Raw genomic sequence first — 16,373 nt, 5'->3', positions numbered from 1 at the left:
TGTTAAGTATAGAGATTTCGTCTTTGTTTAGAGCATGGTTAAATAGGTTGACTATGTTATTGATACCTGTGGGCGATTGGTGGCTCTTGTTGTTTCTTGCTTCTGGTTGGTTGTTGTTGTTCATCGTGGAGAACTTTGAATATGGCAGTTGGTTTTGTCGTTCTTTTTAGTCTTTGGAATTTGAAAATTAAGTTTTCTTTCTTTGTTTGGAGGATGTGGTTTGCTGTGTTGTCCGTAATCTTTTCTAGGATCATCCAGATATCTTCATTTACATAGCTTGAAAGTTCCGTTTTTTCCTTTAGTAGCTGGTTTTGTGTAGCGGCTAGGTTCTTTCTGGTAGCATGGATCTGCTCTCTGAGTAGTGCTTTCTCCATGCAGGTATATTCATTGCACCTTTGTTGAGGTGAATTTTTTCTTTAGCCTGATGCAATTAGGAGTGATATTGCTGTCCCTACACTATTTTAAAAAAACTAGTTGATTGATCAAATTCGAAACTTGAATCTTCAGCTTACCGTATTGGTTGCATCTGGGTTGAATCTCTATGAGTTATTGTAATCCTTTCTTTTAGTGTTACATGGTGATCAGCATTCATTTAAAAATTTTATGGAATTTACAACCATGTTAAAAAAAAAACACAGTTGTAAACATGTTTTTTTCTTTTTTTTAAACACGGTTGTAAATTCCATAAAATTTTTAAATGAATGCTGTTCACCGTGTAACACTAAAAGAAAGGATGAAATACTAAAGCACATAAATGCAGATATAAATTGTGAAATAGATTTAAAAGAATTCTTGGACAGATAATACCAACATAAAAAAATTACATCAAAAACTTACAAAATGCTTGATTATAAAAGATATGACAAACAAACAAAAAAATTTTACACCAAAAACTTACAAAATGCTTTAAATGATATAATAGCAATGAAAGAATTAAAAAACAACCTAAGTAAAAAATTAATAAATAAATAAAAAATTATATATCGACAGGAGAAGATGGGATAAAGTCCAAACTATATAAATTTGCTGGAAAAAAAATTTCATCAGAGATTATTAAAATTTTTAAATAAAATATATACAAATACCAATAGAATGGAATACAAGTATAGTAATTGTTATGTGCCATCCAGTCATTTTCGACTCTTGGTGATCTTGTGCAAAATGGCTCTCCATCCCACTCGGCCTCTTGTCCTTTCTTTCAGAAATTGTCAGTTCAAGTTGGTAAGTTCTTTTATGTTATCCATCCAACTCTTTTGTGGTCTTTCTCTTCTCATTCTCCTAATCTTCCTCAACACACTGTCTTTTCCAATGATTCATTAGCTTGCATAATATGTCCAAAGTACATCAACTTCTGTTTAGTGATCATTGCCTCCAAGGAGCATTCTATCTGTATTCTGTCTCGAAACTTTATTGGCCATTCTAGCAGTCCATAGGATTCTTAATAGTCTCCTCCACTCCCATAATTCATATGAATCAATTTGTTTTGTCTTTCTTCTTAACAATCCAGCTTTCACATCCATACTTCACTACTGGAAATATCATTGCCTTGATAATTCTAACTTTCATGGCCTTGCTCATATCTCTATCTTTCATAATTTTTGTCAGGTTTATCAGGTTTATTTTTAAAGAAGGATAGTTGTGAGCCCCACAACTATCCTTCTTTTAATTTCATCTTTACATTTACCATAATTTCTAATTCCAGACTCCAGTAAATCATAATTTTCAACAATTTCTAAAAGTCATCACTTTTGTTTTGCTGATGTTTAAATTAAGCCCAGCTTTGTTACTTTCCCTCATGACCAATAGAATCAACCATTCCAGATCTTCCTTAGTTTCTGCTATGAGGGTTGTATTGTCTGCATATCTAAAATTATTTTTCTACCACCAATCTGAATTCCAGCTGGATCTTTGTCTAAGTTAGCCATTCCCATAATATGCTCGCTATAAATATTAAAAAGATAGAGCGACAGTATACAACCCTGCCATACTCCTTTTTCTTCTTGAACCCTTTGTTTCTCGAAAGACTCTTTTTACTGAAGCTTCATGGTTGTCATACAGCTCTCTTATCAAGAGAATTAGATGCTCCGATATTTCCATTGATCTCTTTACAATCCATAGTCTGTTGTGATCCATCCAATCAAAGACTTTCTTATAATCAATAAAACAGATGAATACTTCCTTCTGAAATTCTCTTGTGTTTTCCCAGAATCCATCTCATGTTTGCTATTTGGTCTCTAGCTCTTCTACCTCTCCTACAACCTGCCTGTTCTTGTGACATTTCTGTATTCATATATGACTCCGGCCTTTGTTTGATCACTTTCAGCATAACTTTACTTGCATGGGAAATTAAAGCAATGGTTCTATAATTCTCACAATCTCTGGAATTTTTTTGAAATTGGGATGAATACTGATGTTTTCCTATCTTTAAGTCAGTATATTTTCTTCCAAACCTGTTCACAAATTTCAGTCAAAATATTCACTACTTCATCCTCAGCTGTTCTCAATAATTTCACTGATGGCAGATGTTCCATTGCTGATATCACTTCACTTTTCATTATCATGGGTTCTTTAACAAATTCTCTCCTTTCAAATTCTCCTTCAGTATTATTATCTTACTTGTACAAAATTCTCTACATTCTCTATTTTTTATTTTTTATTTTCGCTGCTGCTGCTTCTATCAGACATTTTTCCCAAATTACTTTTTACAACTCCTAATCTAGGAATAAACTTCTGTGTAACATCATTTATTTTTCTAAACAAATCTCTGTTCTACCTGTAATATTGCTTTCTTAAAATTTCCTTTCACCTTTTGTTTAGGCATTTTTCCTTATCTTTCCTAGCCTGTCTCTGAAAATCTGCACTCAGTTGTCTAACCCTTCCTTTGTTTCTCTGAGGTTTCATTTTCTTCTTTCCCTCTGCTATTTGAATAGCTTTTGCTGACAACCATTTACAATCTTTCTTTCTTGTTGTTTTTTGACCTAGTCTTTTTTGCTGCTTCTATGACTGCACATTTTGTTTCTTCCTGCAGTTTTCTCCAAACTTTTTAATTTCTTCCCAACTTCTACTTTAAATGTTTCATTTATATGATTTAAATCAAATCTGATACTGTCCTTTTGTTTCTTCTTAGCCTTTAATTTCAGTTTAACTTCAGCTATCAATAATTCATGATTTGTCCCACAGCCTGCATCAGTATATTAATACCTATATTTAAAAAGTGGGATAAAACAAAACCTGCTAATTACAAAGATATTACTTTATTGAATACATGCTACAAAATATATAGCAGAATACTTAATGAAAAATTGAAAATATGCATGTCAAAATGGATTTAGAAAAGGATGCTCTACAATGTAGAGCATCCTTTTCTACAATGGATGCAGCTTTTTGTTTAAAACTATTTATAGAGAAAAGAAGAGAATTAATTTAGAAACTTTTGTGTTTATAGATTATGAAAAAGCATTTGACAGATTAAAAATGAAGAGTTTAATAGTGTCTAAACAGGATCACATGATTTCAGTGCATGCATGTGACCACAAACAAACAAATCATGATAATAAACTAACAGTCTTGCACCACGCATTGAAAGTCTGGCTGACATGTGTGCCAAAAGCTTATTAAAACACAGTGCATTATCATAGGAGCTAGATGATAACCCTTGACAATGTTTTCTGTGGACAAATTGTGAAAGGTTTAAATTTGATACCTGAAGGATAACATGACCCTTTGTTTCAGTATATACAGGGTGATTCTAAATTATTGTCAGGATTTTGATGGCCTATAATTTTCAAACTAGAAGCAACAAAATAAAGCTGTGTACAGAACATGAAAATGTAACTCAAAAAAAGTTTTATTTGGCAGTGCTGTACTTGCTGCATTGATATCTGGGAGATAATATGACATCGTACCTGAAAATGGCAACCGTTCAAGAGAAAGAATGTGGATCTTTTAATTTTTCGAAACAAAGTCCGTTATTACAACACAATGTCATTACAGAGCTCAGTATGGAAAACATCGACTTTCAGATAATGCTATCTGGCATTGGTTAAAGCAATTTCAAGAGACTAGTAGTGTTCAGTACCAAAAAGGAGTGGGAAGGCCGAGCACTTTGCAGGAAGATGTTGATCAAATCCAGGAAGCATTTTATCAAAGCCCACAAAAATCAACTAGACGGGCTTCTTTGCATTTAGGTATAACACAAATGACTGTTTGGAGGGTTGTTCATAACTGCCTGTTGTGGTGAATGTGACAATAAGGTTGGACCCTACTGATTTATAGTAATTTTCTTAAAAAAAATCCCAAGGCAATCTACTATAGCAGATGGAATTTCAGGTCTTGTGAATAATGTTAATTTTATTAATCCATTTACAGTTGTGTAAATATTTGGATTGGTAAACAACAAGATGCTTTGCAAAATCAAATTAACACACCTATGCCTTGATGTAATTAAAGTAATGGGAAAAGTACTTCTTACAGTAACAAACTCTTCCACACATAATGAAATATTATATTTAGTTAAAACTGTGCTGTTATCAGCTGTCCATTTAATATGTAGGTATGTTAAGCACACATACACACTGTTATGTTTATTGTTTGTGATGGTGTGTGTGTGTGTGTTCAGATTTGATTAGTATTTAAGGTATTTGAATTTTAAATTGATTCATTAATTTGGATATAATTTTATATTACAGAGAAATGGTAGTAATGAAAGCAGGAATGTTTCTAGTTCAACCATGCATACTGATGTTGAAGATAGTGAAAACACTCCACTAATAACAATTGAAGAGAGACAAGTGAGAAATATTTCCAGCAGTAGTAGTAGCAGCAGTAATAGCAGTGCTGTACCATCATCACAGAGCTCTCCTATTTTGCCATTTTCTCTTGGTGGCAGTAGTAGTTCTGCCGGAGTTACCGTAAATAATGTAGCTGACAGTCAGCAAGCTCAGGTATCATATTAGATTTTGTGTGGGAGAACGATATCCCCCCCTTTTCTTTTTGCATGAAAATATGCATATCAAAATGTTTGTATAATCATGTTCGGTCATTAAAAATATTGCAGACATAAGTGGTGACACTAGATAAGAATGTAATTAATCCATTGACTTGGTTTAATTAATTGATAAATTTAAGTGATAATTAAAAATATTGAATGTACTATTCTTCATGATCAAATTCCTGCCATGTACCCTCAAGGGGTGTACAGGCTATGATAGTACTACATGAAAAATTTACATCATTACTAACTTCCTATCTACAATTTTCCTCCAAATCAGTCTGTTACTTGTCAAGACTCCAACATTATCATATCTTATATTTCTATCATGTAAGACACTCTTTACCGTATCGATCCACCTATATCTTGGTCTTCCTCTTGGTCATTTTCCTGCCAACCTGGCAGAGAACACCATGCCACCTAAGATTAGCTCTGCTAATGCATTCCTGGATACTGACAATGTCAAGTTCTTTCCTAATATCCTCGTTTTTAATATGATATTGCCATTGATACCATCTGTTCACGCCTCTAATCTTTCTCAGGACTCTCATATATGCAGTCTCTAGTCTTTGATAAAGTGTTTTACTTCTGACCCAGCTCTCAGATCCATAAGTTAAATCTGGTTTGAACACTGTCTTGTGTACAGCTAATTTAGTGTTTTGACTAATTTCTCTCTTATTCCATATGAATTTATTCAATTGACTTCCTGCCATACCAGCTTTGTTGATTCTGTTGTCTATTTCCATATTTAACTTACCACCTTCACTAAAAATCGTGTCTAAATAGTTGAAATGTTTTTCTTGTTCCATAGGTTCTCCATTCACAACACAGTTGACATTTTGAATGATTCTGCCTATTTTCATTGTCTTTGTCTTGTTATTGCTGACCTTCATACCATATCTATTACAACAGTTATTCAATTTAGTCAGGGAATCTTGCAGAACTGTAGCAGATTCATTTAGAAGTATAACATCATCTGCATAAAGCAAAGAGCTGACATTAACATCTCCAATTTTGATATCAGGTTTAATACCACTTTCCTTTATAATGTGATCCATATAGATAAGGAATAACAGATGGGATAATGTACATCCTTGTCTGACACTGGACAGCTGGCATGAAATTCTGTCATGTTGTACCATCATTTATGTTTTGGTTTAAGCCAATAAGAATACAATTTGGTTGGCTAAATCCCAAATTGCCAGCCCATCCTCATTTGTTCATTATCCAGGTACTAACCTATAGATACTTAACAGTGTGCACCATGAATAGGTGAGGATTGGACATTAGGTCAGAAGCCCTGGTTGGTTTTCTGCATTCCTTTAAAGGCTATGTGAAAGTCTCCTCTTAGTTATACAGCCTTAAGCACCCCTATTATTTGTGCTATTTTTCTCCAACTGCATTTAAAACAATCTCATGGGTCTTTGAAAGCAAACTGTCTTTAAAGATAATATTAGAATTAAGAAATGTATAATAGAAATGAGAGGAAGGGAGAATTATCATTAGAAACCCAGATGGATGTGTGTGCATCATAATTTAACTGTCTTTTACCAGTAGGTGTTGTTGGGAACATAAAAAAAACAATAACAATCCAGTATTCCTTAGTGGACAGTTTGTATTCAGTCATCACAGAAATGACAGCTGAAATTTCTTGTAGTTTGATCAGTGAATTGAAAAATTGTCTCCAAGAGGAAGACAGTCTCAATGCTTAAGCATTCAGATTATATAAAATCGAGTCCTGGAGATAAATGTTCAGAGAGGATTGTTAGAATTTGGTAAGTATTAAAAAAAGAATGGAGTGAGGAATTTTTTAACCAGGGTCGGATTCCAGTTTGTTATTATTCTGGTATGTGATGGAAGGAATCATGTTCTGTATGGTTCAGATAGGTGAGGTGGAGTTGTTGTGACCTCCATTTGAAGTTGGCAGAAATAGCAAATTGGACTTAGATATGCATAAGGTGGTGTTCATTGTGTAAATATGGAAGGTTTTGTTTGTTTGTATTTTTACTGATTTTTTATTTTAATTTCTTTTTTGCTGTGATAATATTTATTGAGAATGTCACAACTACTGATATCATTAAAGCTCTGACTTATGTAATATTTATCCAGTTTCCCAACTAGTCCACTGTGACATTTTTAAGTCTTCCACTAACAGAATAAAATTGGTCATCAATGGGATCAGCAACTTCTCAAATAATGCTGTTTCTAATCACATCCTAATATGCTGTGAATGTACTCATTATCTGGTGTGAAACATTGCATATTGGAGACCCAAAGCAGCTTATTCCTTCTCCATAATAGAATCCTGAATTATTTAACTTTTAGCCACAGTGCCAATGTACTGCAGGCATTCAGCCAAAAGTGCATTATATATATAAACTTATATCATTACAAGCTTTGCAATCGCTGATCTGTCATTCTCATCTAGTGATTTCTTGATCGATTTCTTTAACATATCACCATAGAAGGTACCATATAGATGTTTGCCTTTCTTTGATTCTCAACCGAGCATAAGTTGTTGAGTTATTACTGCACATTGTCTAGTTCTGCTTAATTGCTGCCTTTCCGTTTCCTATGCAGACCATTAACAGTGTATGAGAAGAATTTATTCCATTTAGCACCCTGGCAAATAAACTACATAGTGAAATTGTGGCAGTCTGATGTCTATAGAGATTGAAGAGAGGAATTTGTTCTACATTAGTTTTATCGAGGGCTGTTACCTTCCTGTGTGCTAGTACTGTGATATTGTTTTAATTGCTCACTACATTTCAGTGAATTATATGCCCTTAAGCTGATTATACTCAGCTTTACTTTTTAGTTTTTACTTATCTATGATGATTCAACATATGCTTGTGGTTTTAGGATTTTTGGCCTTTTAAGACCATTTTTCCTTTATTTATCTTTCTTCCTTTATTTATGTACCGTTTACTTCTTTTCAATTTATATATTGCATAACAAGTAATTAGTTATTACTCTTATTAATGATTAGGTATTTACTTGTTCTGGCTTCACTGGCTTCCCATGTTTTCTCTATTATTATACATCATAAATAAATTGTGCACTTATTCTGTTTTTCATTTAATATGATCTTTTCCCTTAATTAAATGTCATGATATTTGTTTTCTGTTGTGACATCTTTAGTATGTATTGATGAATAATTCAAGCTGATTTTTGAAGATCATCTTTATATCTTCTAATCTATCTGCATATACCATTGTAGTAAGAGCAGTTCTTGTTAACAGTATACTTTGTTATTTTCCATATTTTTATAATTTGATCAGTTTATATTGAAGAGAGGTGACATCTGTCTTATATCTTGCCTAATAATCTGTTCTGTTAATTTATTAATTGATTATAACTAGATTTTTGTATTCTTACATAAACTATGTATAGCTTGTACTTAATGTATTGGATATGCTTGTTTATTCATTATACTCCATAATTTTTTATATATATTATATCAAAAGCTGTCTTATCTCTAAAGGCTAAATGTTTCCATTGGACTTAGTCAACAGAGGCATAATCATCATTCTTCTGTTCATTGGTAGAAGCTATTTAAAAACAAAAATAAATAAAAAAATAAATAAATTTTGCACATCATGATTAAAGGGCAGGTGGACCTATAGTAGTGTGGTGGAGATTAAGATTAAATTATTACTATTCTTGATACTTTATGTCCATATTGATCTTCAAGAGCATATCCCAGTTCTTGCTGTGCACATTGAAATTAACAGAAACTATGAATAAGCTATTCCAAAGTATTATGTATATGTGTTTGATGATGCCAGGCTTTATCCAGAGCTGCCCTTAGTATGTTTTAAATTGCAACTTCACACATGTAAGAGAAAACTAAATAGAATTTATTACTAATATATATATTGTGCTCAATATGTCATAAGCTTCATTCAGGAAGAAGGCAGAATTATTATTATTTGAAACCTCCAAGGACTCATTCTGGGAGGGTGCTCTAATCTGCTCTGCTACACACAACAACACTACAACATCAATGCCATCTGCCATCCATCACCACCAACATTATTTTTTATATAATAAAAATTTGAGAAAAATCTCAGTCTCGGGTATCTCTTGCTATTTGCCAGGTGGGAATTGACAGAAAAGTATACTGCACCAAGCAGTCTTTAAACATGTGGTTTTGGTTTGTTTATTTATTTATTTCACATCAGTAGGAAAATCTTTCTGAAATAATTCTAATATATCTATGAGAAGAATATTAGTTAATCTTTTACATATTGTACTTCTGAAGCATTTTTATAACTATTTATAAACTATTTATTTATTATATTTATAACTTAACAGGAACTATTACATATTAAATCTGCTTCCCTCTTTAATAGTTTTAACTTGGATTTCATTAATATAAACAACTTATATGCTGTAAACCTGCAAATCTCCTTCAACCCGTTTGCAAGTTTCATTTTTGTACTCTGGCCAATCTTTTTCATCCAGTGTGTTGGGTTTCTTTATCTTGCTTTTCATATTTGGCAGATGTGATCCATGATGATACACATAAGAAGAGCACCAAAATTACATTAGGTTCCAAGAATGGAGCCTATTGGAAAAAGACTACAGTTCAGCATAAGGCCATATTTATTAGAAAGATTATATAAAGATTTGTGAAGCTCAGATTCATCAGCCTAATTTAAGTAAGAATGACTTCAAACTTTCCACTTTAGGGAAATAACTCTATGCAAGCATCGAGTGCTTTGCTTGTAACATACGTAATATTTGTAATGAGATGCTATGTACCTTCTAGTTTTTTGTTCTGCTCTTTTTTTTTTTTTTAATGTATATTTGCATTACAATTGCATGAGAAACTTGACCAAAATTTCTTCTTGTAATAAAATTTATGGAAGTTTTCTATTTATTTTTATGTGCATCCCACCATGAAATGTTGTAAACCTACTCTATAGTATAATATTGTAATTTACATTTCAGACTATGTAAAAATACTATTTACATAGTCTGAAAGCTATCATCACAGGAGAGTTGAAAAGATAACTTGAGGATTCTTTTGATTTTTATTTGCTTATTTTCATTTCATTCATTTTTATTGAAGATAAGTTGGGAAGTTTGCAACTACCGACTCTAAACATTTCCAAGAAGATATAATTTACACTAATAATTAAGAACCCCCTTCAACAGACTTTCAACTTAAATCATAAACATAATTAATTTAAACATAATTGAAACATAATAAGCCGAAAGGCTTTATATAATTTTATAATTGAAACATGTTCTGTCAGGACTCTAGTATTACTAGATTTTATATTTTTGTCTTCTAAGGCACTTGTATCTGCATCAATCCAATTACCATCTTCTAACATGAAGTGCAAAAATTCACAAAGAGAAGACAACACAAGAAATAAGAAAAACATCACTGACAATGTTTTTGATAGCAATATCTTCATGTTGGTTCAGGACATGAGTATATAATAAATTTAAAACAGGAAGTGAGCAGGAAAAAAACTGAATATCGTATTGAAAAGGAAAATGTCTACCGCAAAATTTTTAAAAGAAATGAAAGTCGAGCAGTTTTTAGAGTTGAACTATACACTCAAATATACAAACATTATAAATGTTATTATGATTGATTCAAGAAAAAATTGGAAGAGAGAAAACAAAAATCAAACTTTCAGTGGAAGACTTAAAACATTGATCTGTGAATGTTTTTTTTTTTTTTAATTTTTTTTTATGAGATTTGATATCAGTTTTGTTAGTTTCAGATTTTCCCTTTAAGGCAAATAGCCAGAAAATCATGGGAATATAAGAAGGATCTGTATTTAAGTTTTGTAGATCTGGAAAAGGCATATAAATTGCCAAGATAAACCTGTTTAAAACATTACTGTTTACATGGTAAGTAAGAAGTTAGAATTGTAGGAGGTACAAAAAGATGGTTTGATTAAATCAGGTGTGAGACGAGGGTGCTCACTATTTCCACTGTTATTCATAATTTCAGTGAAAGTAGGGTCAACTATTAAGCATACAGATCTTCTGGATACAACCTAGCATTCTGAAGGATGTTTTGGGTATACTATCCCAGATATGAGAACAATATTCTAATGTTGGGTGGCCAAGGTATTTGTAAAGTGTTAAAAGTTGAGCAGAAGAAAAGCAATGTTTAGAAATAAAAAAAAAAAAAAAGAATGCCAAAGTTTTTGGAGGATGTAGAGGCCATGGCCATGATGTGCTTATGCCAGAATGGGTGAGATGCGAAGATCAGCCCAAGAAGATTCATCACCTGGTGTGAGACTATCTTTCAGCTTATTGGACACCTGAAGTGCTTTGAAAAAGTTCCATGTTTGGTCTCAAGAACAGGGTTTTTGGACTTTATAAAAATACAAAAAAAAAAAAAAAAGGATAAAAAAATAGGGAAAAAAATCCTTAGGCCACACATGGTACTAATGTACTATTGGTTTACGTTTTTGTGGTTGGGAGTTACGCAAGACACACACACATATATACATACATGTGGGTCGCATTATGAAGGAAAGTGGAATTAAACTGAATATCAAAAGAGTACATGTTACTCTCAGCTCTTTACATTATGCAGATAATGCTTATCCTTGAATAAATCTGGTACCATCTACAGGATTTGAGAGGGTTAGCAATACAGATGTTTGATGACAGGATGGCGAGGAAGACCAAGATCTAATTGGATTGATTCAGATATAAATGCCTTAGAAGACCAAAATATAAAATCTGATAATACTAGTCCTGACAGATATCACTACTTTTTAGGAAAATTGTTGATAGGAAGTTGGTAATAATGTAAGCTTTTTCACGTAGGTAGTATCTATCATAGTATCTTGTACATCCTTCAGTAGTACATATCAGGAGCTTCATCATGTTGCACTCAGGTGCAATTTTTTTGTATTGTTTTTTTAAAGAGCACAAAGTATGTTAAAATGTATCTTGTCTATGTGTGTGTGTTGGGGGGGGGGTTATAATACTGCTGCATTCTTGAATTTTTGAATAATTGTTTAGTGGATAATGTTGATGATTATCAAAAACTTGTCTATGGTTGCATTGTACTATAATAATAAAATCTCAAAAAAATACATATGTTAAACATGAGATGTTTATTTCCATGTTAAATGGGGAATACCATTTTTTTTTCACATCTTTTGTCTTTTTATTTTCTTATGTTAATACAGTGTACAAAACATCTTGCAAATCATTTTTGTTCAAAATCAATGAAATAATTGTATTTTGAACAATACTTGGGATACTCTGGCATTGATGAAAGTTTCCTACACTTTCTCCTATACATCAGTGATCTTCTAACATCAATCCTTTTCATAACTGCTGATGTACACACTATTCCTGTGCATTAAATTTTGAATCAAATTCTGCATCAAAAATCATTACAAAACTTTGTAATATTTAGATGATTCAAGAGAGGTGAAAATAATTTAGTAAATTTTAATGTTACCAAAATAAAATCTTGCCTTATTTCCTAGAAGAAAGACCATGTCCTGCTCTCCCTCATTTTTGATACTGCTCCTCTGCTCATCCACCAATATTAGTTTTATCTTCTTGGGCTGATCTTCATATCTCACCCATTCTGGTAAGCACATAAGCACATCATGGCCATGGCCTCTTCATCCTCCAAAAATTTTGGCATTCTTTTTTAGTTCTAAACATTGCTTTTCTTCTGCTCAACTTTTAACACTTTACAAATACCTTGGCCACCCAACATTAGAATATTGTTCTCATATCTGGAATAGTATACCCAAAACATCCTTCAGAATGCTAGGTTGTATCCAGAAGATCTGTTTGCTTAATAGTTGACCCTACTCTCACTGAATCCCTCCAATTACAGAACTACAGAAGCTTTATGCATAAAGTCATCATCCCTCATTCTGCATGGCTGCTGCTTTGCTGAACTGTCTGCCACTATTCCTCCACTTTCCTCGAATCATGTAGAAACACAGACAGTTGCTGGTTAACATCCATATACGATTCAGCTCCAAATTCACTGAACCAACTTCTCATCCTCTTATTTTATTCCATATACTTCTGTCCTTTGAAACAGTCCTCTCCATACCATTTTTCCAAATGATTATAACCTCCAACTCTTGTGTGTGTGGGGGGGGAGGGATGATATTAAAAAAATTAGACTGAAATTTTCAGGGACCTTAATCAAACATAAGAAAGTTATTCCAAATTTCATTGAGAAAAGTGAGAATTTTTATTGAGTCCCAAATATGAATGGTTCATATTTGGGACTCAATAAAAGTGACTGACTGGTAATCAGCTTGTAACCAGAGTTACAGAAAGTCAAAATTTGTCCTTGGTTTTAGTTAATGCTCTGACTCTTTATCAGAGCAATGCATAAAAGCAGTTATCATGAGAATGAATGGTTAAAAGTATACAAGGAATAGCTTGGAAAACCTAATGCTTGACAGACTGCACAGTGTTTTCAGAGTAAATATACAGTATGTGGATTTGATAAGTTACAAACCAGCTATAGTTTAACATTGGATAAGACTCTTTGATGTTGCAAAGCTTTTATTAATAGATCAGGCATATGTTGTGCATTTTTTTTAGAACTCTGTGGATCTACTGCTAATTAATGCATAACTTGATAAAACTTCTATTTGGATAAGAACAAATTCTGTTATGTTTGTTGCTGTTTTTTTTTTTTTTTTGAAAATAATATAAAAAATAGTTGAAATACTTATATTTTATTAGAAAATTCTAGATGAAAGCCAGTTTGAGAGCCAGCAAAGACTCCTGCATCACTTTGCTTCTGAAAAGAAATCATTCAAAGAACCCAACGTTTGAAAGTATCGAGGCTGCAGAGATGAGGCATGAGTGGTTGGTGGAAGGAAGAATTCCTTATTTTTATTTCTGACATCTTTCTTTGCTGCCATCACTAGCAAAGAAGTTGTAAAATTACTTAATGGGCCATGTAATAAGAAGCTAATACAAAATATTTCTTCTGATAGCAAGTACTAATTCCTATTTTTATTATGCAGTATTTAGTGTGTAGAATTGCTTTTACAGTATTTAACATGACATTTTTAATTGTTGACCTCTAATATATATCAAAGCATCATATAATTAAATATATTGAAATTCTCTCTGCAGTTTCCTGAAATGCCAACTTCTACCACTACAACAACAACAGCTGGATCAACTGGTTCAACAAACACAAGATTTGGAGAAGGACTGGCTCGTGCAGCTCGTGCTGCTGTAGCAGCTGCTGCAAGTGCAGCAGCAGCTGCAGCTTGGGCAGCTGCAGGTGGGTCTGCTGTTTTTCCTTCAGTTACGATGACAGCACGAAATATTTCATCTGACAGTAAGTACTCATTTTGTATTTTTATTATATAGTATTTAGTATATAGAAATGGTTCTGAATGATGTCAGCTAGTTTCAAAGGTAGATAGGTATAAAAGTGTGCAAAAAACACAGCAGTGTCAAGAGCAGCAGCCATTAGAGTAACTATAAATGCTGGCTTGGATTAGGAGCTTTCATAGTCAAATTGATATGTTATGTTCAAGATTTGTATGCATTCCAAAGTGTTTCTTTGGACCTTTTTGAAATTGCGAGGTCACAAAAAAGGACACAAAAAAACGAGACCAACCCTATAACTTGGGAATGGAGAGTGGGAGGTGAAGAGACAGAGATTGTTATAGAGCATGTTCTAACCTGTCACCATGAGACAAGGCTCAACTCCATCGCTTTACTCAGTACAAGTGGATGCATGGTCAAATATAGAAGTTTTCTTACCCTTTGTCGGAAAAGGTTGGAATGCATGAGTGAACAGCGAGTTAACATCAAGTTTCTTGTGAAACTGAAGAAATCCATGACGGAAACTTTTCAGTTATTGACTGAGACTTATGGTGAAAAGTGAATATCTTGTGAATGCATTTTTGAATGGCACAAACTATTTTTGAAGGCAGAGAAAGCTTGAAAAATGATAATTGCTCTGGCCACCTGCTCACAACAGTTACCAATGGCAACATTAAAAAAAGTGCAAGATGTGATTCAAAAAGACAGAAAGCTGGGTGTTCGAGCCGCAGCTGAGAAAGTTCATTTGGACAAGGAAAGTGTTCAATGCATTTTAACAGAAGAATTGAACATGAAAAAGCTTTATGTAAAAATGTTGTCAGATGAACAAAAAGAACATCGCAAGAAACTGTGTTTGGACCTTTCGCAATGCATTAAGGATGAACCAGATTTTTCACTTGTGATGAAACTGGAAACCAAGCGACAATCAATGCAGTGGAAGTCAGCAACATCTCCAAGACCAAAAAAAAAAAAAAAAACATACACGAGTCATTTGAAGTTCAAGGCCATGTTGATTGTTTTCTTTGATATCCAGGGTATTGTAATGGCAGAATGGTAAATCAGCAGTATTACCTTGAAGTCTTGACAAAATTGTGCAAACACGCGAGAAAAAAATGACCAGAATTGTGGAGAAATGGTTGGATTTTGCAACGTGCCAGCCCACAACGCTTTGTCTGTGAAGCAGTTTTTAGCTAATCACAACATCACTGTGCTTGAGTACCCACCCTATTTGTCAGACCTGGCTTCCTGCAACTTCTACCTCTTCCCAAAGATCAAGTCAGTGCTCAAAAAAAAACCCCATTTTTTGGTGATTGATGTGAAAGCAAAAATGATGGAGATCCTCAACAGCCTTTCAGAAAATGATCTACAGAATTGCTTTGAACATATTCAGCATCATATGCAGCTGTACGAGGGTGTTCTCAGTCTTTGAAATTTATAATTTCAAAGTTATTTTTATTTTTCAATATTTCCCTTAAGACTAATACATTTATTCCAGCGATGCTCCAGCGCCATTATCCAATCCCTGTAGTGGTTCTCGGTAAGATCTGCAATCACCTCTTGATTTGAAGAAATACGCTAACCAGCAAGGAAGAGTTTTAGTTTTGGGAAGAGATAGAAGTCAGAGAGAGCCAAATCTGGGAAATAGGGTGGATGTTCCAACAATTCATAGTGCAGATCCCTTAATTTTCCAATTGTCAAAACACCTTTGTGGGCAGGTGCATTGTCCTGATGAAAGATGATTTTTTCTTCTGCAAACTGGATCTTTTTTCACTTGCAATTGAATTTTTTTGTGTAGTCTGGTTAAAAGATTGGAATAATATTCTTCAGTTATTATTTTACCCTTTTCAAGATAATAATAAACAAAATGCCTTTAGCAGTAGATTGATCAGTAATCTGAGGTATGCTGATGATACAGTACTCCCTTGTAATGACATGGAAGAACTAGGACTAATTCTTGACAAAATTAACAAGATCAGTAATAACAGAGGACGTCAACTCAATTCTAACAAGACAAAGATCATGGTTCTCAAAGGAAAAACAAACCGAGAAGCTCTTGAGAAACAAA

General features: G+C 33.2%; 1 protein-coding gene across 6 annotated transcripts in view; it reads left to right on the top strand.

Annotated features, from left to right (window-relative positions):
* Positions 1-16,373, top strand: part of LOC150103864 (large proline-rich protein BAG6) — a 401,723-nt gene that overhangs the window by 190,810 nt on the left and 194,540 nt on the right. For all 6 annotated transcript variants that reach the window (XM_090396569.1, XM_090396571.1, XM_090396573.1 and 3 more), the window contains 2 exons: positions 4,689-4,943; positions 14,105-14,315. In XM_090396569.1, coding sequence (XP_090252695.1) covers positions 4,689-4,943; positions 14,105-14,315 — 466 coding nt within the window. The remainder of the gene's footprint in view (positions 1-4,688; positions 4,944-14,104; positions 14,316-16,373) is intronic.

This window comes from Typopeltis vanoorti, chromosome 8, assembly GCF_054136105.1.
Source record: "Typopeltis vanoorti isolate ZY-2024b chromosome 8, IOZ_Tvanoo_1.0, whole genome shotgun sequence".
Classification (NCBI taxonomy): Eukaryota; Metazoa; Arthropoda; class Arachnida; order Uropygi; family Thelyphonidae; genus Typopeltis; species Typopeltis vanoorti.
This window is presented reverse-complemented; position numbering and strand designations above follow the sequence as displayed.